At 38.4% G+C, this 26,597-nt stretch overlaps 1 protein-coding gene across 7 annotated transcripts in view; it reads left to right on the top strand.

Annotated features, from left to right (window-relative positions):
* The window catches only part of MAP7D3 (MAP7 domain containing 3), a 48,072-nt gene that overhangs the window by 8,520 nt on the left and 12,955 nt on the right, over nucleotides 1–26,597 (top strand). For 2 of the 7 annotated variants that reach the window (XM_067304059.1, XM_067304057.1), the window contains exons 2-13: nucleotides 5,758–5,859; nucleotides 6,702–6,782; nucleotides 8,173–8,336; nucleotides 11,137–11,251; nucleotides 12,325–12,357; nucleotides 17,412–17,513; nucleotides 20,021–20,119; nucleotides 20,522–20,620; nucleotides 21,699–21,824; nucleotides 23,943–24,088; nucleotides 24,450–24,580; nucleotides 25,158–25,411. In XM_067304059.1, coding sequence (XP_067160160.1) covers nucleotides 5,758–5,859; nucleotides 6,702–6,782; nucleotides 8,173–8,336; nucleotides 11,137–11,251; nucleotides 12,325–12,357; nucleotides 17,412–17,513; nucleotides 20,021–20,119; nucleotides 20,522–20,620; nucleotides 21,699–21,824; nucleotides 23,943–24,088; nucleotides 24,450–24,580; nucleotides 25,158–25,411 — 1,452 coding nt within the window. The remainder of the gene's footprint in view (nucleotides 1–5,757; nucleotides 5,860–6,701; nucleotides 6,783–8,172; nucleotides 8,337–11,136; nucleotides 11,252–12,324; nucleotides 12,358–17,411; nucleotides 17,514–20,020; nucleotides 20,120–20,521; nucleotides 20,621–21,698; nucleotides 21,825–23,942; nucleotides 24,089–24,449; nucleotides 24,581–25,157; nucleotides 25,412–26,597) is intronic. The other 5 variants (XM_067304061.1, XM_067304062.1, XM_067304058.1 and 2 more) reach the window with 5 other exon arrangements.

Below are 26,597 nucleotides of genomic sequence, written 5' to 3'. Positions count from 1 at the left end.
CCTGTACTGGCAGTTGTCTCACCACTGAGTAGAGAGGAGCATAACTCTAGGCAGAGCAGTGTGAGCAAGTTTAAAATAAGAGAACGAGAGACACAGCAGGAATGAGAATGACTCCTTCCATTGAAGATATGCTGCTTTTGGAAAATAATATAGTGTCTCTGACCATAGAAAGTTTTTGGAGATGGCTGCTGTTTCTTCTAAGGACAAATTTTGATTCCTTGGTCTGTGCTCTTATTACCTTCAAGTTTGGCTTAGCTTGTGTTCTTCCCCTTGGGAAAAGCGTACAGAGATCAACCCACAAATTATTCTAACTAGCAGCCTTACTGGTGCCTCTCTGAGCATGCCTTAGGCTGAATGAATATGGTACCGTGTCTTGGAGATTGCTTCTGCTGTATCTTTGTAGATTGCCTTATTAAAGATAAGTAGTGTTTTGTTAATTATGTGGGGGGATTTTTGATGTTACCAGCTCATAATCTGAGTATGGATGTTTAAGGATAAGTAATAACTTACATTTTTGGAAAAATGTCTCAAATGCTTATTTGTGGACCTGCTAATTCATACACCGCAAAGAAATGCTTGTGTTGAGCAGTTTTGCAGTGGAATCTATATTTGTGATGAATTGAAGAAACCATCCTAAGCTGCCCTGAACACTGAGAAGGAAATCAGATTGTTTTAGAGAATTAGTTGCAGAAGTGGACTTAAATACTACCGTGACAAATTCTGTGGGAGAGAAAAGCACATTAATGTAATAAAATAGGTAACACATTTAGGGAATAAATACAAAATGAAAGCCTGCAAACAAAATCTAGAGTAAGGATAAGGCAACATGAAGCTCTTTTGGCCTGCTGAAGCTGAGAGACGGCGCGTGCTGTTTTATGGAGGTCTGCGTGCTTCCCATCTGGTGAGTGACCAGACAAAACAGGAGAACCATCTGCCTTCCAGCTGGTCAGTCAGGAGGTGCCTACTGGGAGGCTCGCACATTCCGTTGTGGAGAAGGAGCCTGTCAGCCCCTGCAACCCAAAATGGGAGTTAAGGTTTACCGGGAAAATGTAGGAAGAAAGAGAAAAAGAGGGAAAAGAGGATAGCATAGAGGGTCATTCTGTCCGTCATCCAAAACTTTGTGTTATCTACCTGTTTATGTGAGGGTGCGTCCTTGTTCTGGGTCCTCTGAGCAAGGATTGATGGTGTAAAAAGAGTACTTGTCAGTAACATATCATCTTGCATCCATTTGTCTAACCCGTGTTAGTTAATGAGTGGAAATCAGCATAAAAGAAAATGCACAGAAATCTCAAACTAGAATCCTAAATTCTGCTTTCCTAAGAGCAAAAAAATTATTAAAAGAAATAGGATCTGAAATGTGTTACAGAAAAAGATTACTAGCAGCTAGGCAAACAGTAAGTGCTGTAGTGGAGCAAGACAAAAATGGCGTATTGCAAATTTGACACGGTTCACTTTAAAGGGGATATATCTGTTAAGGAAGATAGACTTCATTATTGTTTTATGCATAGCTTATGAACTTCTTATAACCTGCTTTAAACTTTTTTGAAAATGTTTAGATTTAGATAATGTTTAGATAACAACCCTTAATATTCAGGAGATCTCCTAACCTTAGTTTCAAAGACTCAGTCTGGGATTTTTTGTTTGTTTGTTTTCATAGTGAGTCATTAAATCATAAGAACCAGAAGGATTGCTGTGAAAGTCAGCGCGTTCTGCTTTCTTTCTGGCTTGGTATGGGAAAGGAGTGGAAGAGTGTCTGACCAGTTCAGAGGTACCCTGAAAGGGATGAGATGAAAGTCCTAAACCTTGCTAGGGACAGAGCCAGTTCAGTTCCTAATGAGTATTACCTCAGGGCAAGGACAGAAATAGAAATTAGGTTTTATTTTTAGCACCAGTCTCGTCAGGGCATATTGGAAACCTGATCAGTGAAGGGAAGTGCCGTCATACTCAGTGCAAGGGAAGCACCATCATACTTGTGTTGTTAGCTATGTTATGAGCTAAAAGATATTTGAAATAAATGGGATAGTTTGTTTTATCTGGCGTCTTGCCTCAAGTGGTGACCGGTTTTTGATGCTTTGGTTGGTTTGGTTTGTTCATAGTATACTTGACCAGATACATAATGTTAAATGGGGATGAAGGTTCAGTAGGAAAACTGCTTCTCAAATCATCTAATCATTTTATGTTCCAAATAGCCCTATTTTATAATGCATGAATGCAAATATTATTATTGACCAGATGGGGCCTGTACTGTTACTGATTTTAGCTGCAGTATTTAAAGGCAGACTACTCTACAATAAGCACACACATTGAGCTGATCACAAATGATAGTTTTGAAACCTCTAGTGACTGCTGTGGCAGGGGATGGAAGCTCAGAATAGAAATGAAATTTAGTTTAGCTCTAAGATATTTTTTTCTTCTCCAGGAAGATTGCTGAATATCTCTGTGAATGCATCCCCCAGTAATAAGGCAAATGACATGGGCTGCAGTGAAATGGCTGTTAACTAGTTTTCCTTTCTGGGTATCGTCATTGATTAGGGAAGTATTAGGCTCATTTTACAGAGATAGATCGCTTTTGTGTACAATTCTTTTCAGTGAAGCTTCACTCCATAGCAGATGACAGTGTTCATTACAGAAAACTGTACTAAAAAAATTGTAAGCGTCCTGTGCCAAAGAATATTTAGAAGTGTTGAAAGTTAAAATTTCTTTATTCATATTACAGCAAAATAAAAACAGTGTGTTTTTTAAAGGTTGCACAGTACGATAGCATGCTATTTCATTTTCTTGTACAGCAGTAGAATGTTGGTTTTGAAAGATCACAAATAAATGTTTATCTTAAATTTACCATAGAAATCAGAAAGGCTGTTAAACTCTTCTGTTGAGCTGAGACTTGGTGAACTTGTGAAGTTCAGTCACATATCTTGGGGATGCATCAAATATGATGACTGTTCCCTTTTTAGTAATCTTTTGTTTAAATCCCCAGTTCACTTTTAATTCTAACTTTCTGTGGTAGTGGTAGTTACTTCCTTGTAACCTCACTCCTAGTGCCTTTAAATCTGTTACTTTCGAATTTGTAAGCACGTTGCTTCTATTCAAATTCTGGGACACTGAAGCAGTAAACAAATATTTTAACTGACATGCAGAATACTTTTGCTAAGTATTAGAAGACTTTTTCCCCCCCCCCGTGTCCTTTGCAAGTTGTAATGCTTCTCTAACCTACTTTGCTGTTCTTCTATAGAATCTCAAGTAATTTTTTTCAGCCTTAGTTATATTTTTAAGATGAACTAATTGCCTTGCAGATATGACACATTTTTTAAGTTGACACTTTCTCATCATGAACATTATTCAAGTATTTGTTTCTTTTTTTAAATTAATAAATACATAATCCCATAAATCCATTGTGACTGGTTTGTTCGTCAAGATTTCTAATAATAAAATACTTCTGCAAGTAAAATAAGATTAATTTTATATCTCTTTAAATTACAACTTGCTTCTTACTGTAGCTTTGTTGCAAAAAATTGGATGTTTGACATTTCTGAGAGTTGAAGCAAAATTCTAGTGTTGGACTCGAATAAACCTGTTTGTGTGCAGGGCGAATTTATTCCATCGTGCTCCTTCCTGTCTGGGCTGCTCCGCATTCGCCTAGTCTACCTGTACCCCCCCCCCCCGTCCTTCCTCACCCACGCCCTCAGGGAGGCTGAAGAAAAGATGCAATTGGATTTCTGCATTTGTCTTAATTTTAAATCGTATTTAAAGTGGCTTATGTTCTTTTAGCCTTTGTGCTCTACAAAGGTGCCCTTGGACATAAATGTCCTGGCGATATGTTCTCGTTCTCAGAAAAACCTGCAATAGGCTGTGTTTTTTATTGCACTGTTTTCAAGTCTGGCTGGGTTCAGGGTATGTGACTGTGCAAACTTTGTTCTCTGGTTGATGCACTGAGCTGGATTCATATTTTTGTCTGTGCAGCGTGCTACATTGTACAAAATCAGCTTTGTGATTGACATTTTATGTACGCAGTGAAATTATAATGTGCCCTCTTTTTTTAAGCTGTTCTCTTTGCCAATTGGTAATCTCACCATGTCGCAGTAGATCTGGTCTCTTACTTGTTTGAAAAGAGCCTCAGAGATGTAATGGAGAGAATTGAGGAAGACTTTTGTTTGGTGCTGCAATGAAAAATTAATTCAAGACATGGCAACAGCTGCGGGTGACAATTTAGAGTTGCTGAATAAGTATTGTAATCAGCATTTATCACTGCCATCACATGGGATTAAACACTTTGAGGTGATTGTTCTTGGGCACAGCCTTAGGGAGGATTATTACCATGACAGAACTAGTTGTCATGGAAATACATGAAGAAGAGAGACTCTTCCTTCCTCCTTTGCATTCTGTGCTACTCGATTAAAGGAAAGGCTGAGATCATTGAGAAAGCTGTCTTCTTTTTCTTTAAATATAACACCAAATTATACTATTCATCCCTCATGTTATGCTTAAAATCACGGAACATTGTATGTTACTTTTGAGGATTGCCTTTTCTATATAAAACAGGTGTTAACATTTTTTTTAATTATTATATTGTAGTTGATTGCAAATGTGGCTGCACTGCCTTGGTGTTGTGCCGTCTGGTCCATTCCAGTTTTGTGTTTGTTTGTATTTTTCTAAAAGTTTTTCTTAGAGTTAAGCTTTTCTAAGAATGCAAATGATTTCCCTGTGTCCATCACCCGCAGTGACTGGACAGCGTTGAGGAGGAAAACACGTCACTTGTGGGAAAAACCCTCTCCCCGGTGGGGCTGTGCGGGAGCACGGGGCAGAGCAGGCTTGTGGGTTGCCCTGTCTGCTTTCTGTGTAACACTTCACCTTCACACCCTAGAAGGTGACTAATTAAAGTGAAAGCTGATACCAAAATAAAGAAAGATCTGTGCAAAGTGATACAGTAAATTGTCTTCCTGACTTTTTAATGGGTTTTGTTAATTAATGAAATTGGTACTGCCAGGATTTGATTTCTGCGCTGAGGCTTGTAGCCCCCTGCAGTTCACTGCACTCGCCTCGGTAAAACTTGGATAAGGTGAAAGAGTCGCTGCACGAATGCTCAAATTATTGACGTGGAGTCTCATTTATAATTATGATTCATTCCTACAGATCCAATTTTAGAAATACTTTCTAAGCATTCCTTAATGGTTTACTTTATACAGCTAATCCACTTTCTGTTTCATGTCATGAAGTAATGAAAGATCTTAAGAAAGCTTTCCCTGCTTGGGTCTCCGAAGAATATTATTTTACCAGTACTAACCGTCTATTATGTATGTGTTCAGCCTGCAAAAATAAGTGTGGTAGCAGAGAGCCTTTATTATTAACTATAAGTCAGGCTCTAAGTCTACTAAATGTTGTTTCTCTTCTTGCAAAAGTTCATTATTAAACAAGTTAGATTTTTTGGAAACTATATAGTCCTTGCCTATACGTTTCAAAACAAAAGGTTTTTTAACTATTGTTCTTATGAAAAAAAGCTGTACCAGGTCTGAAATCACATTTGCAAGTTTTGTCTCTCTCTTTCTCTCTCTCTCTGTCAAGAGAGAAAGATTAGTGTTTGAAATGAAATACAAATACACTGTAATTTCTAAAGGTTTTTTTTCTTGTTTGTAGGATGAGTAGTCCCAAATTTAGGTATATAATAAAAGGTTCTGCAGCCTTAAATAGATTTCAAATCTTTCTTTCATGGGATTTAGTTGTAGAGCATTTTTCTTAATATGGAATGACTCTTTCTCACAGTTGCTGCAGCCCAAGCCATAGCAGAAGAAAGAAGAAGCCAAAGTGCTGTTAGCCCTGTTGCAGTCCAGACCTCAATAAACATAAAGACAGCAACTAAACCAGGTATAATTATTGGTCATTGTTTGTAAGGAAGTACTGGTTTCACTAGGGAGAGTTGGTGGGGATGAATAAAACATCTTTTTAAAAGAAGTTTCATGCTCTTTCTTCAGGAGAGATCAGAGCATAAAGCACCTGGCATGCTTCATAGGTTTATTAAAGGTCTGGTTTTGATGACAGGTTTTGGTCTTGACTCACTCAGAGTTCATTTGCTAAAGTTGCCTATCTTTTCAGCAGGGCATAGCAATGAAGGTAAATTATTTTTTTGTGTGTTCTGTTCTGGTTACCAATTTGCTTCTGCCTGAAATTCAAGTTTTTATACCTACAAAGGCTCAAGAAGTCTTGGTTCTGCTTAGCCTGCAGACTAGCCTATCCTAAAGCACTTTAGTTTTGTCATGACAGGTAAACTCTCTGTTCCCAGATTGAGTTTTCCTGGATTCCTGTCTTTCTTGATCATAGGAGTTAACATGTGCAAGAATAAGGACCAGAACAGAATTTGGAATAAGTGTGTGTTCTTGCAGCATGACTGACTTCTACTGAGGCTTCCTTTTGGATGTATTCATTGGGCCTTTTAATCTTGTGTCTACTTTCTGCTGCTCTTATTAAAGATACTGGATTGGTTGTTGTGAGGGAATGGAAAGGGGGAAGAAAGGGTAGTCAGCCTCTTCCAAATTTTACAGATGACATCTTTAATCTCTGTATAAAGTGTACAGAGCTTTGATGGTATGTATCTCTCTCAGGATGTTCCACAAACCTTTCAATGGTTTAGACTTACAACTACTTAATTTATTTAAGTTTGAATGTTCAAAATAACTGACAATTACCTGTCTTTAATTTTTTTTTGACAGTGATAGATGGTTCCACTCTAAGAACAGAAGAAAGACAAAGACTAGCCAGGGAGCGCAGAGAAGAGCGGGAAAAGCAAAATGGTATTTTCATTTTCTATTATAAATATAATTTCCTAAAATACTTGTGATAAAAGAATAATTTATTCTCTTATTCCCTGTTCTGTCACTTTTTCAGCTTGCTTGGGGCAAACAACAAGATCTGCTATTTGTCCCACTTTAGTGACGAACCTGAACGGGAAGTATTAGATTTGAGAGGAAAATATTCCAGAGATTCTTAGTTTCTTGAAGCTGTATGTCGCCTTCTCTTTCGTTTCTTAAGGACTGACAAGCAAATTTTGCCAATTTCTCACCAAATACCTTGACAAAAGCACTTCTGAAATAATACCTCTTAGCTTAGAACTGCTTCCTGAAGCCCTGAAGACCAAAGTTTGGGAAGCACTGGTTCAGAGAAAACCAGAAAAGTGGAATGGCTTGATTGCCATTGAACCCTACTTTTCTTGTTCCCTAGCAAACTGAAAAGACTCATGAATTGAAGTGTCAGCAGTATACACTTTATCTTAGCTAAGAATCAAAGACACGGAGAGGAGTATAAAACTCTTGCTCAGCTTTGTGCTGTTTGTGACATGAATCTCGGTGCGTATATGTGCAGCAAGGGTCACTGTATGCCCTGCAGTCCTGGTCCTCAGTCTCCCAGCTTGTGAGGACTAGTGTCTCCCTCTGGCCAGCATGTCTGTGTTTCTTAACATATATGCAAGGGCACATAGGAAGGGGAATGATTGTCTTATCCTTAGGTAGAGAGAGGATAGGACTGGGGCATATCTAGATTTGGAAGTACTTTTAGGTCTTGTATGTAGATAATGCCTATGCATGTTAATATAATAACCTAGTCTCTCAGTACATTTCTTCTGTCTAGCCACAGAACATGTCTCTGCTGTGTATTTAACCACTAGCATTTTGTCACAGGAGTTGAAGCTTCCTGTTAAACTGTACACAGCTGTTTCTAGGTGGAGAATAGCAACGCAATTATTCTGAACTCAGATATGGTAACTGCTGAGTTTTTCCATCTTCTTACTCAGTGCTTTACATCTTTTCATTATATCTTATTTTTAAAAAAATGAGAAACACAGCACAGAAAATTCTGCCCTTTGATACTCAGCTTACTATTAAGACTTTACTATTGTGATGGTAGGAAAAGTGTATGCATAACATAGCATGTATGCATATCCTGACATTCCTGTCTAGTCAGTAAAGTCTAATGGCAGAAGAGGTTCCAATTCGTGCCCGTCCTAGGGACAGAATTAAGACAACTCTGTAGTCACATGCAGTGTCATTCAACACTGCAAACAAATCTTCCTGTATGTTTTACCTTTAAGTGGTGATAGTTTTGTTTGGAAGTCTCGTGCTTGTATGCTACATTGTAATATTGATGAATTGTTAAGTTTGATTTTAATTTCTCTTAAAAAATTTACAGCTGCCAAAGAGACACAAATCCTTGAAAAGGAAAGAAAAGCAAAACTTCAATATGAAAAACAGCTGGAAGAAAGGCAGAGAAAGCTAAAAGAACAGAAGCAGAAGGAGGAACAACGGAGGGCAGCAGTAGAAGAAAAGAGAAAACAAAAAATAGAGGAGGAAAAGGTAACGTGTCAAAGTTGTATAGTTTTATAGCAACTCCTACATTGTGTTCTTACCATATCCTGAAGTGAGGAAAAATAGGGTGGTTACATTCATCCTGTTTTGGTTTGCTTGGAAAGTTACAGGAATTCTCTGTGTGTCAGAATATAAAGATGTTTTACACATCTGTACAGTGGGCTGTATAGATCTGTCTCCTTCTCCCCATCGCAGTCCTAGCTTTGAACTTTAGGAGGCTTTAGTTACTGTTTGGCCTTTGGTTATTTTTAACATGAGTGGAAAAAAAACCCTCATTCCTAGATTTCTAGCTTCCTTTCAGTGAACTTGCACTATAGAGTCTGTAAATTAGCATGGGTGACTGGTCTTAGATTTTTCCTGTGCCTTGCTTCCTAAGAACCCAACTGTGGCCAAAGAGGCTCATGTTTCCGTTTTTCTAATTCACTGTTACTGGTATATTGACTGTTCTTACCTGTCACTTTATCTTTGCTTTGACTGCACATTGACCAGCAAAGCATTATTTGAGTTATGGAACTCATTGTTGCAAGATTCACAGAAGCTGAAAGTAGTAATAAATACATGAACTTGTCATCCCCTTTGAGGAATAGGTCTGCTGGTGGGTATTAAATGTGATGCAGATTCTGAGGGGGTTGATTTCTAGAAGCAGTGTGTCAGTGGTAAAAGCGCTACACGCATACTTGCTTTCATAAGCTTGCTGTACGCACTTGCTATGGGTTATTGCTGAAGAGATGTGGGCCTGGCTGGATCTTCCCCTTGGAGTCCAGTTATTGTTACGCTGTTCTGGTAATATGTCTTTTATACCCTGTTTGACTGGCCATATTCTGCATGTGCAGTAGTGTTCGGTCATCTGTAATCAGCTTCTGTGTGTGTTCAGTGTGATATTTGAACTTCACGGAATAGCTTACATTGCTGAAGAAAAAGCAGAAATGCTTGGGTGGGCCTTGACTGTTATCTGATGCAGTATCATCTCTTTAAGCCACTACTCTGAGTAAAACCATCCCTTGTGCTTCCAGAGATGTGTTACCCTTAAGCCTACAGTACATTATCTGCAATTTTGAAGATGGTGGATATACTTTTTAGTGACCATCTGGGTGAATGATCAAGGAAAACAAGGATTAGCCAATGAGCATTTGATGGTGTTAACTTTGTCTTTACCTGATCCCTAGGGGAAGATCATACCTGTACACGGTGTTGTTCACAAAGAAACTGGCAGATAGGAATACAGTATGCACTTGACCTGTAAACCTTGCTTTTAACCAGGAGGGGAAAACAGATCTTGGCTTTCAGACTCTGACATTAGAGAACAATTGCTTTTAAAGAAGCTATCTTTGCCAGCAAGATACCATCTATGCTTGTAAATTTAGCAGGTATAAGTGCACGAAAAAATTCACAGTCTCCCACAGTCTTGTATGGTACATTAGCTAATTCACTTTTAGTTAATCACCTTCCTTAGATAATGTAGAGTAAGAATCATAGTCATGAATAATGTGGAAGAATAAGTGGTTCTCTGTCTAAGTCTTGAAGGCAATTAGCCATGGCTAAGGTTGAGATATCTGTCCACTCGCAATTATTCAATTATTCTGTACGTCTGTGCAACTGATTATGTTGATGTGTTGAGCTGATAACTGCTTTTCTGTTGTTTGTAGAGTGAGGCCTATGTCTTTAATTACAGCTTTCAGGAACACTGCGCTTATCTTCACAGAAATGTCACCTACAGATTGTATAATGTCTGGGTACTTTGGTATCTTAGGTAAAATCTAGTTGAACTTCATTTAAGGAAAAAAAAAAAAAGCTAAGCTTTATATTTCAAATAAAACATTTTAATTTCATCTTTTTCATAGTGTATGGGATGCTTCCTTCTTTCCAAGTTTGCTTTGTCTGTTTTACACTGGGACTTTTTTAGTCTGCATTGTGAAATGCTGTTGAAAGAAGGTAAAAGCCTTCTGTCCTCAAGAGGGAGAAATGTTTGGATAATGAGTCCCCTTGGCATCTTACTAAAATGGATCAGCAGCAAATACTGCTTCAAAAGATCATTTGGGATGTGACTATTCCAGAAAACAAATCTGTTGTTGATACATGTATGGAAACCTGGCTGATGATGGAAAAGAAATAGTCTAATATGGTTACAATTCATCTTTATGCACAAGAACCAAAGTTTCCCCGTTAGCACTTACTAGTCTGGAGGCAAAAAAGAAAGCTACCTTCATACTCTTTATCCTGTCGGCAGTGGTTGCTGAATATGGAGTTCAGGGGTCTTTTTGCAGTTTTGCATCTTGCTGTTTCTGGTTTCATTATATTTCTGTTAACATCATAATCTGTTAAGAGTTGGGTCAGTGCTTGTATAGTACTCTGCAAATACAAATAACCTTATACTTGGTATTTGATAATGGAGAATTTTAAACAGCTTTTAGAAATAATTTCAGAATATAAACAATCCAAACTGTAAGCAATTATTTTTACTCAGTTTGAGGTTTATCCCTATTTAGAAGATGAGTAGTGCTGTTTACTGAGCAGGGAATCTGTTAACACACCGAATGTAGCTATTTAAAGTAAAGAGTAGAACAGATGATCTATGCTTTAGCTCAGCCTAATCACGTTTGCAGTGTTTTGAAACCGTTAATTGTCATCAACATTGTTTGTGTGGTAGTTTTTACAACAAAAGCTTTTTATCAGGCAGTACAGGTAGAGCATTTTAAATCTTAATGGAAAAAAATCTGTAGTTTGCCTTCTGGCATGGTTGTGCTTGGTAGTGATTATATAGGTTCACAGAAATGTTGTTTGATTACAGGAGCGATATGAAGCAGTTGTGCACCGTACCTTGGAACGAAGTCAGCGACTGGAAACGCGACAAAAGAGATGGTCATGGGGAGGGTCTGTAACTCCAGATTCAGAGACTAAAACAGGTGAGTAGCACCTTTTCTAGCATGGCTAAATACAGAATACGATGGGTGAACTCTGGCAGGTGTAGCACTATTTAGGGGGACCTGGGCATCCTTTACCTCTCTTGGTTCTTGTAACAGGATCTACAGGGAGGTGTTGGGGGGAAGGGTTGTACCTGTACTCACTCTGAAATGCTGCTCAGACCTACGGCTAGTTTCGGCTTTGGGAAGTGCTAGACAGAAACCACCTGGAGATACAACACCTAGCAGCATTGTATTGCCTGCCCCAAACCATCAGATAAGGGGAGTCATAATTTTGAATATTAAATTAATTCTGATTCCTTCAGATGCGGTATGTTAACAGTGATGATAAAACAGAAAAAGAAATAGTGTACTGTGTTATTCTATAGAAAAATGTTTTAAACACACCCTTAGTGTTACAGAATGCTAAATGATGGTTTGAATGACCAGTAATGGGTAAGGGGATGCAGTGGGCAGTGTCCAAGCTTCTTGGAGAATAGGTTCTGTCCTAGATTAGGTGATGCATACTAATGCTCTTTAATTTGGGCTCAGACTGTTGTGTTTCACACAATTAACGGTTTCTGTTTATTAACATTCTGAAATTAGAACAGCAAATCAGGATTGCACTGGGAGGGATCTTCTCACGCAGTGCCTAGTTGGAAGAACTTCCCTTACAGTCATGTTTGAAAGGGAAATAAAACCCACTTAAAATCAAGTATTAGTTTGATTGAATTCTCATTTGAAAAGAAGGACTTTTAAGGATAGTGGCATTGGGTGGCCAGTAGTAATTACAGTGAGTAACTTAAAATAAGTAATTGTTGAGGAATAAATTAAAAACAAACACTCTTCAAGTCAGCCTGTCTTCTGAGTTACTGGAATTGTATTGAGTGTGTTTCAGCATCTGTTTTAGAGTTGGGGTTTTGTCTGTCAGTGAGATGGTGTTTGTTTATGACGTGCTTGGAAGTGCTTATGATATAAATTATCGCTGTGATATCTAGCCTCCCCATGGTTTGGTAAAGTTACGCTGATTGCTGTTTGACCTTGTGACTTAGCTTACGAACCTTCTTCTTCTACAGAACCGCAGACTGCAGATGAAGGTGGAACTGGCGGTATTGATTTCCAAAATGTTCTTTTTTGTTGTTTTACACTCACTACTAACCTTTTAAACTTCAGTTCTTGTTTCTCTGAAACTAAGGAAAACCGTTTTCACATAGATCTTTTCCTGGATCTAGGCCAGCTGTGCAACAAATGTGATTCCTAAGTGGAAAGCAGTCCCCTACGTCTTTAACTATCCCTCCTAGCTAATTAAACTACAGATTAAGTCATGGCATCCTGAGGGAATTTTGAGAGAAAGGATATATGCATTTGGGTTTTTAAAGATGACTGGACACAGCATGGGAGAGGAGAAGAGACATTCCTAGCTGTATGTATTTTGAATATAAATTAGTACAGTGGTCTAAGTTAAAAAAAAAAAAAATCCATCTCTGAACCCCTTTATTGTTTCCTAATTTGCAGAAAGTACTTGGTAAAGTTTGTTTTGTTTTGTTTTGTTTTACCAGCAAATGAAGTAGCGTTTATAAAATCAAATGATACTTTGATAAATCTTTCTTAAAGGGAATGGCTCCTTTGTACAGTTTCATACTTTTTCCATAGAGGGCTCTGCAAAACCAGACCTGGCCATTTATCTAAATACAATTCTATGTATTAAATGCATTTTCATTGGATTTCTAGCACTTTCCAGTGCAAAGATAAAGACATTTGTAGAAACCTTCTGGATTACTGATAAATTCATCAAGTCTGTATGTTTAATATGGGAAATTATTCTTTGCAGCTAGTTTAAGATGATAGCCTTCAGCTAAGACCCAGCTAAATCTAAATTCTGAAAATCTTTGCATGCTCTCAGCATTACTAATTCAATACAGCTGTCTCATAATGCTGACAATATGAGACTTGAAAATGCAATGAAAGTCTGACTGAGTATGATTTAACTGCTCAGGCTTATTCTGGCAGCACAGCAGAAGCATGTGTATTTTATTTAACGTCTCTCTTCCCTTTCTCTGCTCAGCATGAATCCCTAATTTTCTCCCAAATTAGCCAGTTTGCTTGGATTGGTTTACCTGTTAAACATGTGTTCCTTGGGTATATATATAAATCCAATTACTGTATTCCACATTACTGAGTGTCATTTTACTTGGAAACTAGGATATCAAATTTGTCTTATTTCTAAAGGAAAACAACATTTTTTTTGTCCTCTATTCTTTCCCATCTTCTCTAATTTTAAAGTTAAACTTGATAACAAACACAAAATACACCCTTTGCTGTCTCCTACTTTATGCTAGGAAACGAGTCTTGTCTCACCTTCTGATCATGGAGAAAGACCTGAACCATAGTGCTGCTGAAATGCATTAAAAAAACCACTGTCTTCCAGCAAACGTGCTCCTGATGTGAAAATAAACATTGAAGCTGTACCTTATGCATCATAAAGTAACAACAGGAGGAATATATATGTTCTGCTACATTAGATCAATTTGAGTAACTTGGCACTAGTTTTGAAAAATTTGGCTGTGTAGATGAAAAGATAATGCAATGCTTGACCAAGACGCTTTTGTCATTCACGCTGTTTTAAACCTGTGTTATTCTTCAAATTGAGATTTCAAATGTACAGTCATCTTACCTGGGCTGAATAATGTGAAACCATGATTGAATTAATGCTTTTCATATTTCTTCCCACATAAGGATTATCCTTAGCTTTTTAACTTTCTGGGATGTCATTAATAATCTACCCATACTGTATAGGATGCATAAATCTACCTGTTTTTAAAATCCTTATTTGTTCTCTTCCTCCTTATATTTGTGTAATTGTTGGAATGAAAACAATTATTTTTGGATTTTTTGAAAAATGACAGCCTATGAATTCTGCATTATCATTGTGGCTGGGTAATGCACCTTCTCTAACAGCATGTTTAGAGCAAGTTTCAGTATGATATTTTTTCTCTACCATCAGTTTCTATGGCAGATCTAGATTTAGAGACTCCATTTCTTAAAATGAAAAACACTTGGAGTGAGGGGGAAATTTTTTTCGAGTTTCTTTATATTATTTTAAAGCTCTTCCAGATACTAGTGAAGAGTCTTTCATACAAATACATGCATACAAAATCAGACACATTCTTCCATGGACTGGCCATGTCAACAGTAACATCTAGGAATGTTGACTGGTAGAGCAGCATTTATCAGGGGTGGAGGTAGTGTGTTCTGAAAAGTAAACCCCATGTAATTGAACATTTCAACAACCAACAGACATTCTGTATGATTTACAGAATGTGATTCAGTGTGACCACACCAAACACCCGACTGATGGTCTGAAATTTAAAGATTGATGAAAGCGCCAGGGTCAAATGTCACCTTAATGACGCTGCTGTCAGTGCTAAGATGAAACATGCGGGGTGTGGGTCTGCCAAGAAACTCAGGTGAAATGGCAAGACTGTGTAATAAAGCATCCTCGATGACAGAGTCCTTGCAAATGAGAGAGGTTTAGTGATGAGTGCGAAACAAAACTAGCTGTTCAGGTGCATCCCAAGTAGAGACATGTGCCAGTAGAATAGAAATTGGGCTGCTCGATTCTCCCCTTTCTAAACAAAGAGACTAGTAGAAACTTGGGAGGAGCTGTGAGACAGATGATCTTTATTTAGTCTAGTTTTATCCAACCTCAGATAGGCAGTGCTCCAGCACCCCCTCTCAGTGAAATTCAGTGAGAAGCTACGGCTGAAAGCTGCTATCTCTCATAATCATTTTCTTAAAGCACTGTGTTTTCTAGCCCCTTACCCACTACAAGACTTGCTGCATGACAGTCATATGCTTTCTTTGGCTAGGTTGCTACATTTTGTTTTCCTCTCTATTAAAAAAATACAAATGTTTGGTATGATATGGGATTATGCTATATGCTTCTTCCAATTCAGTTCCTTTGCATGGAAGTAATTTAAATTTAACTTTCCAAAATCCAGAAGAGTCTGTTACCTATGTAATCAAACTAACTTCTTCAAGAATATCCTGTTTTCTGAAGCTTTTTTCCTAGTGAATTGTCCAAAGCTTTCAAATTTGCAGAAGCTATCTCATGATTGGAATAGGGAAAAAGTTGAGGCTGTCTGATCATATATTTACAAATATTTTGATCAAAAAGGCTTTGACTTTTTAAGATCTCCAGGCAATTAATGCAAATTAAAATTTTCTGGAAAAAAAAAGCTCAAATATCTGCATGGATATACTTTCTTCTGGAATGGTAACATATAGTACAAATTATATCTTTTCAGTCAAAGGCATCAATTTTAGCCCACGTTCTTGTCACTTTGCCCTCTTTCCCCATGAAAAATGGACACTGATACTCCTTTTTTTTTGTCTGAACAGTCTTTTCAGTTTTTTCTTCTGAGTCTTCTAATGTATCCTGAGTCTTCTAATGGAAGTTTCATCACTTGTAGTCTCTTGACTAAATAACACAGCCCACCTCAAGAACCTGCAAGCTTGCTGAAAAATACTTTGCTTACTGTAATGTTTCTCAAGGCAAGATTTAATTTTCTGTCCTTTGGATCTCAGCAAGTGATAGACCAAGTTTCAGATTTCATGCAAGTGTTGAAGTCCTAATTTGAACAAAGGGAAATTTGTTTTAAAATACCTCCATGATTGAAGGCATTTGATTTCTGCACAGTTGAAGTTAATGCAGTAGCCAAGCTTTCTTTTAAGAGTAGCCACTAGAGGGTAGAGTTTCCCTTTGAAAACACCAGATACAAGAATTACCAGTTTCCTGATGTTTCTGCTCAGTCGTCTTCATTCACAAAATGTCCTTTCTTCTTACCTTAGAAAAATATCTGCAAAGCTCAGATCTCCATTTCGTAACCAGATTCAGTAGATGCCCCATTCTCCCCCCACTACCTTATGGGGGCTGTTCTCTTAATTCACTGTGGCAAGAGCTTTCCACTTCCTTGGCCTCAACTCCAAAATCTGGTTTTCACTTCACATGGTTTTGCTCCTTTGAGAGGGAGTCCAATGGCTCGTGGTGCGCAGGAATCTGGGTTGGGTACATATAGCAAAAGTATGGTCAGAGGCAGGCCTGTCCATATGCATCCTTGTATCCTGGCTGCTTCTACAAGGAGCTGCTATAGCATGCTAGCCAAAGGGAAAAGAAGCTGCCTCTTTGGTGAATAATGCTGCTTTTTCCTGTGGCATTACTTATGCACTAATGAGTTCACATTAATCACCTTTGCTGTCCAGTATGCCAGCAAAATCAATTACTTGTTTGATGTATAGAATTTTTTGTGTTTATTGTGCTAGTCTGCACTGCTTTGTGTGCGCTACCCTTCTCTGCTTATTGAGTTTCCATAGTAACAGATACATGCTTTTCCAAGGCTTTCCCACTTTGGAATAGTGTACATCCTGAAAGAGCATTTCTGAAATTAAAAAGCAAGTTTTCATCTGGCTTGAGGTAAACTTGAAATTTTAAAATATGATACATGATCATAGGATTTTTTTTTTAACACATTCTGATACAATTTATTTAGAAAAGTTGGAAGACTAGTAGGAAGCATGAGCTTAAGGAATAACTTCTAGAAAAACTTTTCAGAAATTTCTAAAATGGTTAGAGCAACCCTTGAGAAATACTCAGAAGCAGGAGTGCTTTCTTACCTTTCCTCGGGACTTGTTTTATCCCTCCAAAAGCATTTGTTTTGTTTTGTTTTTGCTAACTAGCGAATGATTGAGTTAACTGTTTTAACATACCTGGGTGGAAGGAACAAAGAAAGAAATTATTGCTATTCAAGTTTTTTTGTTGCTTTATGTCTTGTCAGTCTGGTAACAACACACAATCTCAGTAGCCTTTGCCTTTACATGTTAGGAGCACAGGCTTTAAAAATCTCTTGTTTGCATGCACGTGCATAAAATCTTGACATGAGTCCAGTAAAACTAACGTGCCATTTCTGTGCAAGTTATAACTTGTGCTAGTTGTGTCAAGTGTGTTCAAAGTTCAAAAGAAAAAGAATCTGTATTTCTCATTAAGCAAAACTGGAAATAGCTTTCAGGATGTAATACTCACTTCCAAAGTTATCTCAGAAGAATGTGTGAAAGGTGCTTCCTCAGATACGAAGGTGAATTCTAAAGTAACCGCTTCTTTACGCAGCCAGCAAGCGGTCCACCTCCACAGCAAACCTCAAACAGGCAGAAGCTGTCGTGAATAAACGTTTATCATCATCTGCAGCACTTCTAAACACTTCTGATCGAAGTAAGTGTTTGTGTTTCTGCTAGCAGCAGGTGTACTGCTCAACTGTTATTTGAGGAGGAGGAAGGATACTCCTCTTCCTCCCTAGCTGTATCGTTCACTTCATATGTTGATCTCAAATGCATTTCATGCAATTTGTTAATCCAGCTTGACTGTTCAGGGCTTTGACCCAGTTGATGTGATCTCTGTTAGAGGAGAAGAGTAACGGTAAAGACTGTTGGTTTTTTATTTTTATTTTTATTTCTGTAATTGTTTTACTAAAGCCAAATCTTGGTGAATGACTGATTCATAAATCACTTCACATCAACTTCAGGGGTTTGCATGCCTTAAATCACACCCTAAAATTTAAGCAAACTAAAAATAGTACAAAATATAAAAATTTGGCTTGTTCTGTTACACAGTTTCAAATCTTTGATTGCCTTGGTGGAGGGAAATCAACTTAGTTTTGGCATCTTTCTATTATGCAGGTCCTGTACTCTGTAGACACACACCTCCTTTCTAATATTAGAATTCAGATACAGAAGAATGCATGAAAAACTCTACTTTGACACCTATAGGAGGTTTTTGGTTGGATGGACATTGTTTTGCTTTGACCTGGAATAGTGTAGCATGATTATAGCCATAGAGTGCTACTCTGACATAATTTCCTAGCCCATTAAAGCAGTGTATTATAAGAGCTTGATACTGATACACAAATTAGCATTTCTTAAACTGTTAGTACACACTGCTGCTTCCAAACATTCTGGGGTATATCTTACTGTGCCAGTGACTGTCAAGGAATAGAAATAGCCTTGAATCCAGCTATTCCTTTTGACTTTTTTTAATGGGCTTCTGATAATGTTTTTGTGCCAGAGATCCTCTGCCAATTTTTGTGGCTTCCAGTCTCATTTTGAATTACAGCTTTAGGGTGGATGAACCTCCTGAGTGCATTGTGTCATGTGAAGTGTGCACCACCCAACTGGTCCTAACTAGGATCTAGAGGGATGGGATAAATTTCTGCCCTTTCCACTCTCTGGTAAATCTGTTCATGCGAGTGTCCTCTCTTCCTCCTCTCCTCTCCCCGCTCCCCATATGTATAAAATACCTAAAGAGGGGAAGTGTGAAAGAAAGCTTGTAGGATGTTACGTCCAGGTTATTCTGTAAATCATGGCAATCTGCCTTTTCCAAATCCAAAAAATGTCAGAAACACATGGAATTGTACTAATCTACTTGTTGTTAGGAAAAATAAAAATGATTTGTGTTATTACAGATTGGTTTATTTTAGCCTGAGATTTCCCTGTGGCGAAGTTTCTCCAGTGTTTTAGGAGCCTGCCTGTATCCCAGAAGGTTTTTTTTTTCCCCAAAAAGATGAAAAGCATTAATAAACTAAGAGCTGTTTAATTCAAAAACAAGTTCAGCTAGGTCTACACTGCAGTGTTGTGTCAATCTACAACCTTTGATCAAATTTGCTGTGCTAGAAAAATCTCTAACATGGACACAGCTAACAGCTTTTACTGGTTCATTTTGGAAGGTGATGCAGCAAAAATCTCCTTGTACTCATACACAGCATGCCTGATAAGTAATCAGTGAACATATCTATACTGGCATAGCTGCAGGGGCAGTCTCTCTGAGTCACTGGAGACTTCCTGTGATTTTAAATGATTTTTATATATAATGTGTCTGCCAGGTTGAGCCCTGGGGTAGGAGCCAGAGACAGGGCTGTAAAGAACAAATTAAGCAACTAACAGAGAAAGTAAGTCATTAGTTATCAACTAATTGGGATTGCTTTCAAGCTTACTGTCTACCTTCAAATTCCTTTGTGAATCTTTAGTCGCTTTGGAGAAAAATTTCTCAAATGGCCTGAAGTAGAAGATGTTTGGACAGGACTCCAACTGATCAAGTGGTCAGGATTAGAGGTTGACAACCTGACTGATTTAGATCGCCGCGACAAGTTAGAGCAATTCTGTGCTCTTGATCTGGCGCTCAAGAAGAAACTGGCTGTTTGGTAAATGATGGCTAAATTCAAACTGCGGAGAAAATACAACTGCAGGATTAACCAAATTGCTTCTGCTGCATGTATGTGCCTGGGGAGGGGGAGGCACAGAATTTGGAAATGAGAGAAAGATGCTTGTCCCTGGGTCAGTGGAGTATTTCTTCAGCTGTGATCTGTGCTAACTTTCAGCTGAACACTGTTTGTTGCTCTCTTGCTTGTACAGAATGTGAGCAATGGCCTTTTTTAATTATTACATGCATTTAAAAAGGCATACAAAGATGGCCTCAGGAGGTCAAACGCAGTCTATCAAGACTAGCATCCTGTCTCTGTGATCAGTAACGTACACAAGGAAGGGGTATTAGAAGCAATGCATATAGGGAGTGATTCTTCCCTGATACAGGTATCCTGCTTCTGAAGGATTCATAAATCCATGCAGTGACTTAATTGCGCCTCTGTGTCTTAGGCCTAAGTGGGGCTGGTGTTAGAAGGGACTTTCTAGACTTTTACACAAAATTAATCCATGCACTTTCACTTCCAGGTACCACAAAGAGAAGTGCCTCATTAAACAGACTGAATAACAAGGTTCCTCTACATTCTCAGCAGTCAGCACCCAAAGGGTCACAGGTGGAACAGAAAGGTGCTAGAAACCAGCTTGTTTTGAGAATTGGGAGGCAGTAAATGGGATATTTAAAAGTGACTTTAAACCATGTCCCAGTTTTATTATAAATGTTTTCATTCCGACTTTCGCTGCTGTGCTTGTGGTCCAAGCACTTGAATATAAATATTGTTATGCACATTCCAGTACCAGATATTCAATAACTTGGTTTCTATAAACCAGCTTTATTCCTTTGTACAGTGGAAGGGTGGGGGGAGAGAAGAAAACCAAACCATTTAGCTCGTGAGGAACTAGTGCTTCATAATGATAGACCAGGGTTTTTAGGTGGTTTTTTGACAAAAGAAAAGTATGGGAATGACAGTTCAGAAAATCATATATATAAATACCTTGTTAAAAATAATCTTCCTTACGCTTGGTCTCTAGGAGGAACAGAAAAGAAGAGGAGCACATCTTTGAATAGAATGAGTAGTAAACCCCCTTCCACTCCTGAGCTAGAAAAAGTGAAAAAGGAAGAAAAAACAGGTGGTTGTTTCATAAAGCTACATTTCTCTTAAAAGGCATTCACAGTAAAGTTTGGATAGGCTAAATTCCACTAGTTTCCTTTGGTTCTCAAATCTCTAGAGCTTTTGTAAGGACTTTTAGTTATCTAGTGGTAAAGATAGAATTGTAAATGGTAAAGATTAAATTCCTTGCTTTGAACAAAAAATCCTATAAGAAGGACTTTTAATTAAATTGTGCTGTAAGTAGATAGCAAAATGTCTCTCTGCTCAAACTAGAGAGATGTATATTTGAAAGTTGATAGACTTATATGTAACTATAGTAAAAATTTCACTAATATGTTCACTCAGGTAAATCTTACACTTTCGCTTTTTAAGCTCTGTTTCATCATTCAGTTTAAAAGCAACTTCTCTGTTCCTGCTGCTGGCCTTAACTTTGTGCATGCAAATGAAGGAGGAAACCTGTTCTCACTTGAGTCTGTTTTCCATTCTTTGTATTCCCCACTAGGTTACGAATATCTCTTTTCTAGTAAATCTTCCTAAAGCTGAAGTCTAGCAACTTTTCTAATATGTTTTTCCCTTTGAGTTAACAATTCTGAAACTTTCCTTTTTAGCAGCTCTTGCCAACACTCAAAACTACAGTATTCTGCTTCTGAACCTTTCCTGTATGGGAGAATGATGGATGCTGTCCATGTGAATTTGTATGTTCAGATGATGCCTGACAATAACCATCTGCTTTGATTTGAGAGGCCTCTGTTTATTAAAGAGCTTTTCCTGCAATCTAGAGAAGAAAGCTCTGCAGAGCTGGGTCAAAATTGTTTTGTATTTTGACCAACTTCAGCACACGTCTGTGTTGTGTGTGTCAGTCCTTACTCATTAAAATGATTAGCAACCGATGGACAATCAGTGCAACATTAGAGATTGCAGTGTTTAATTCTTCCGTATTATTAGTTTGGATTTCCCTCTTCATGACTTCAGTATCTTTCTCCAAAAAATGTTATGATTTGCAACAATGCTCACAAACCTCCTTTGCTTTGTGCTGCTTGTCTCTTCCATTATATGATTTCACGTTGGATCCTTTTTGATTTGTTCCCATCATTTAGCTCGTCGCTCCCAGGTCAGTCCTCTGGACAGTAGCGTAATCAGTCGCCTCCTCGCCCCCACACAGGCCTCCTTAGCTAGGAGTAAAAGTGCTGCTACATTATCGGCTGATGGACAAGATCCCTCAGGTAACAGGAGGACAGTAAAGCCTGAAAGTTTTATGCAGTTGCTCTTCAAGCAAGCAACTTACATGATAGTCACTAACCATGGTACTCTTCAGTATGAATTGGACAGTTAATATATGGTTGCATATTATATTATTTATCTAATATTTTCTTTGGTCAGCAATAACAAATTCATATGCTACATTGCATGTTTACTTTTCAAAACTGTAGAATAATACTGGCTTTTAAACTCCAGTGTCAGTTTACTTGCTCTGCAGAGAACTGAATGCTGGTGTTCTGTTTTGTTTTTCTTAACTGACTCAGAGATCTGCATTTGAGTGTACCCTCAAATGAATCTGAGGCATATTTGTCAGAGAACAGTGGTAGGAAATGGGAGAAAAAAAAATCCAAACATATGACTTCAAAGGAGGCCAAAAGAAATAAGTGTAGGGCCCAGATTTCTTTATGGGGAAGAAACTCTTGTAGGAACATGACAAAAGGGATGTTTTAACATAAGTGCAGGGAGCTCTGAGCCAGCTTCATTCAGGCTGATTGTAGAAGCGGAGGCATATTAGAAGGAGAGAACATACTGTAGAGGAACCATAGCTGGCTCATGCAATTTTATATTGGTCCAAACTGAGCTGGTAAGTCCCCACAGCAGCTCAGGTTGGTACTAGCGCAGGGATCGCTACAGCATATTCCATTTGCAAACCCTAGGTGTGTCCCACGTGTCTTAAAATGGTAACTGGATGACTGTAAGAACACTCCAGTAAATATGCATCTGGCACTGCTGTGGAGTCCTTTCTCCTCCTCTTTTACCTTTCAACTTACATTCCCAATTTTGCTCATTTCCTCTTAAGTATATTCCTCCGTCTTTATTTTTTATCTTATGCCACTTAACTTGGTCCTTATTGGTAACAGTAACATTTCTACACTGCTACTCTTGTGTAATCAATCCTTTACTTTTTTGGTTCATAGTCAGTGGTTGTATTTTTTTCCACACCTATATCTGTGCCACTTTTATTTTACCATGAATATTTCAATTCATGTCATGTGGGGAAATACCATCTTTTTCACTGTTACTGACAGCATGTGATTTATTCACTATTGCTGAGTTAAAGATAACTTTTACAATTGTATCAGTTTACTTAGAGGTACTTTCTTCATTTCGGTAGACACCTACCTGTGCTTTAGCACAAACTAAGCACAAACAGAATGCAGTTCTCCTTAAACAAATGCTATAAGTATAAAAATAAAATGTGTTTTCCGTAAGAGTACAGAAATTGAGTGCTAGCATCTGTCACAATTTATCTGTCACACTATAGAAAAATCAGGCGCCTGGTAGAGAAGTAGATTTTTACAAATATGTATATCCATCTATGGTTATCTTAATAAAAGAAGTAATTTGAGAATATAATCTCTTACAGTATCTTACTACATGTGAGGAGGTTGACGTTTAAGGTAGCAAAGCTATTTTAGTTTGACAGTTAATCCTTTTCTGTTGATCAGTTTCTCACACACCTTCTATGTTGATTTGTTAATGTGGATAAAAGCCACAAATAGGTAGTGATAAAGGGATCAGAGAGGGAAAGTAGAATAAAATACTGTTGCATGAAGGCTTATTCCACAAGAAAAGTGTGTAAAATAATGCTCAGATTCCTGATGTAGTGCTGCTTTGTAACCAGTCTTTGAAAGGAAGGAATTTTTCCTCCCTGAGTATGGGGGAAACATTCTTAAAACTAGAACCGATCTCTGTAACATGAAGAACTTGTAATGAATGTTGCTAGGCCATTAAAGCTATTCTGAAGTATTTGTGACTAGATGCAGCTTGACTGAAGTGAAAGTTACACTGATGTGTTGCAAATTTAGAGATTGTTTGGAAAAGCATTTTATTTTTATCTGCTCCAAACTGCTGCTTTTCAGAATGGTTTTATTCTTGGTGCTATTGCTTCCAAAGTACTAATTGTGGTGGTGGTGTCTGTGTCCATGACCCATTGCAATGTGCACTTCCTGTGGTGTTTCTCTGTACGGTTTCTAACACACACAATCTTTCTTTCTCTCTTTCTCCCTCTTCCTTTTCTCCTGTTCTTATGCTGTGCACTTGGTTCTTGTTTTGTCTTGTCAAATTCCTAACTTTTATAGAATCTTACCTCTGTCCTCGTTCAGCTTCAGCCAGTTCCATCAATTCCCCAGTTCCAACTCCTAAGGTGCCCGTGCGCAGTCGTAGCATCGACAGATTGAAGTCCACTGTATCTTCATCTGATGCAAGTTCACCTAATTCAACCCAGGTTTGTTGAAAATCCACAGGATTTAGCTTTGTATTAATCTGGGGGTTTGGAACAGCTCAGGATGGGATTCTGTTTTGTTTTCTTATTGAGATGTCCTGTAGCAATTGCTTCAAAAAACATAGTACTGAAGTTGGATTTGAATTTTGTGATCCTTGATCTCTCTAATATCTTAAAGACATGCTGCTTGCTACTTATGGTTCCTGAAATTTCAGTTTTGTAACATATTTTCTGGATCTGTGTTTTAGAATAATGCATCTTGTTGAGAAGTTGTATGTTTGTTGTGCTAACAGCTACCCTGTCTTCTCTGTCTTTAATGTATCCTAGAAAGTGAGCATTATTGTATTTTTATGTATTTTCTTAGAAATCAGAGACAGAAAAACCGTCCCCAGGTTCTGGGGGAAGACGCCCTCCATCACCATCTGTGTCTGCCCGTAGAAGATCCCCTTCTCCTGCTAATTTGGTGAAGCGTCCTCCGTCGCCTTCTACAACTAGGTATGCATCCTGGTTAAATATCTTTTAGTTTATTGGACCGAAATGAAGGCTGCTTCCTGTCTCAAAGACAACTGTGCTGTTAGAACTCAGACAACCTACGCAAGGCCATGTTCATGTACATAAGGACTTCACTTTGTCCAGTTTGTCTTTTCCACAGTAGAAATGCAACTATTACTTAGGCCTTCATCTCTTTTGTGCGGACAAAATATACCACTTCTTTTGTATGGTCTGTACACTACAACAAATAGGATGCGTGCAAGCTTTCACTTAAGTCAATCAAACTGTGTTAGTGTAGGAAGTTCCTTGGATTGGAACCAAAGGGTTTATCCTCGACATGGAGTAAATGGAGGTCTGTGCTAGAAGACCTGTTTTAATGTTAGCCCACAAGGACTGAGTCCAGGTGCCCGGAGTATTTTGGAATCCTATGTTTCAGTTTTAGGAGGAAGGCAGCAGTAATTTGAGTGTGGCCTTATTTTTAAATAAGGTATGTAATATAAACTAACCGAAGTAGACTGCTGTCTTGAGCTGTGTGCTTGAGGTTTGCAATGTTAGCCCTGAAGAATGTTCTTTATTTCAGCAGACAAAATCAAAAGACTCGCCCGCTTTCACCTAGCATATCAAAACAGAGGCCACCATCTCCTACTCCAGTCTCCAAGCCAGCACCCATCCAACGCCCACCTCTCACACCAAGTGTTATGAACTTTACCAAAAAGAAAACTGAAGCAGAGAGCAAACCAAAGGATAAGAGCACAGAAGGAGCAGGACAGGAGCAAGGTGCTTCACCTGCCTCGGATAGGGACACAGTAGCAACTAGCACAAAGACCAAAGAAGGTGAGTGTTTCTCAGTGACTGATGTACTCAAGACATCTCCAGTGTATGTTAGGACTGGTAAAGTAATTAGTTTATAAGGCAAACCACTAGAGATTAGGACGTTTAAAGGTGGAAGCAGTTCATTGCTGATTACTTATTTAATAGTTTCACACAGTGTGACTCTGGGGGGGAGGGGGAGGTTAGTACAGTAGTCAGTTTATTTGACTTGGAGATCCAAGATTTAAGTCAGTAACTCTTAGTATTTCTGTTTACACTGTAGCTTATGAAAGTAGAAATCCTCTTTGCCTTTTGGACTTCCTAAGTTTCCTGTTTTCCTTCTGGACTTTTAGACATCCTAGATGAGAGGTCTACTACCTTAGGTTTGCAAAGCCAATAGCTAAACATACAGAGGATTTTTGATCTGGTTGGTAGTTCTTAAAATTGTACAGAGACTTACTTGGAGAAAAAGATCAGCTATTGATGCAACATAGCTTAAAAGCCAGTTTTCATAAAACTAGAAACCTGCCTGAATCTTGATTCCAGTCAATGTATAATGATTGCTGCCTCAGGAAAAAGTGGTCAGTGCACAGGTCGTGCTGAGGACTGTACCTGGGTGGATTAAGGAGAGCCATATACCAGAGAAGCAATTAGTTTCCTGGTCCTCTTCATTGTGCCAAGTAAGCACAGCGCCTGTCCCTCGTGCTGGAAGAACACTCTCTGCCTTCTCCAGAACAGAGTCTGGGAGAGTCTTCTGATGAGGACTTGCAGGCACTTCTCTGTGGAGAAGGACATAGGGGAAACTTAACAGGAAAAGGAGGGATCTCTGGAGTTTAAACTACAGCCAGTGGGCAGTACTGAGGGTGAAAATCTTTCAGAAATGACAGGTAAGTAGGAACATATGCTTGCTGCATGCTGCTGCATGTACAGTTCCTTTTGTGCATTCCTCAGCTGGTACAGTTGTCTGTCACTTCTGCGACTCTTCTGTGACACTACTCAATGTTGGATGTGAAATACTTTTAGTCTGTTGAAGAACCCATTTATGGTACAGTTCTTTGAGCATATGTTCCTCTAGAAGGAAGCCTGGGTGTTGTAGTCAAGTGTCAATGTTTGTATGAAGCTGCACATCCGTCTTCAAACAGTGTCTCATCATTCTTCTTTGCAGTCAAATGTCCATCTCTCCATGTGTGTACATTACTGTAATAAATGT

The sequence above is a fragment of the Apteryx mantelli genome, chromosome 13 (genome assembly GCF_036417845.1).
Source record: "Apteryx mantelli isolate bAptMan1 chromosome 13, bAptMan1.hap1, whole genome shotgun sequence".
Lineage (NCBI taxonomy): Eukaryota > Metazoa > Chordata > Aves > Apterygiformes > Apterygidae > Apteryx > Apteryx mantelli.
The sequence above is the reverse complement of the archived record's forward strand: the minus strand, read 5'-3'. Positions and strand labels throughout refer to the sequence as shown.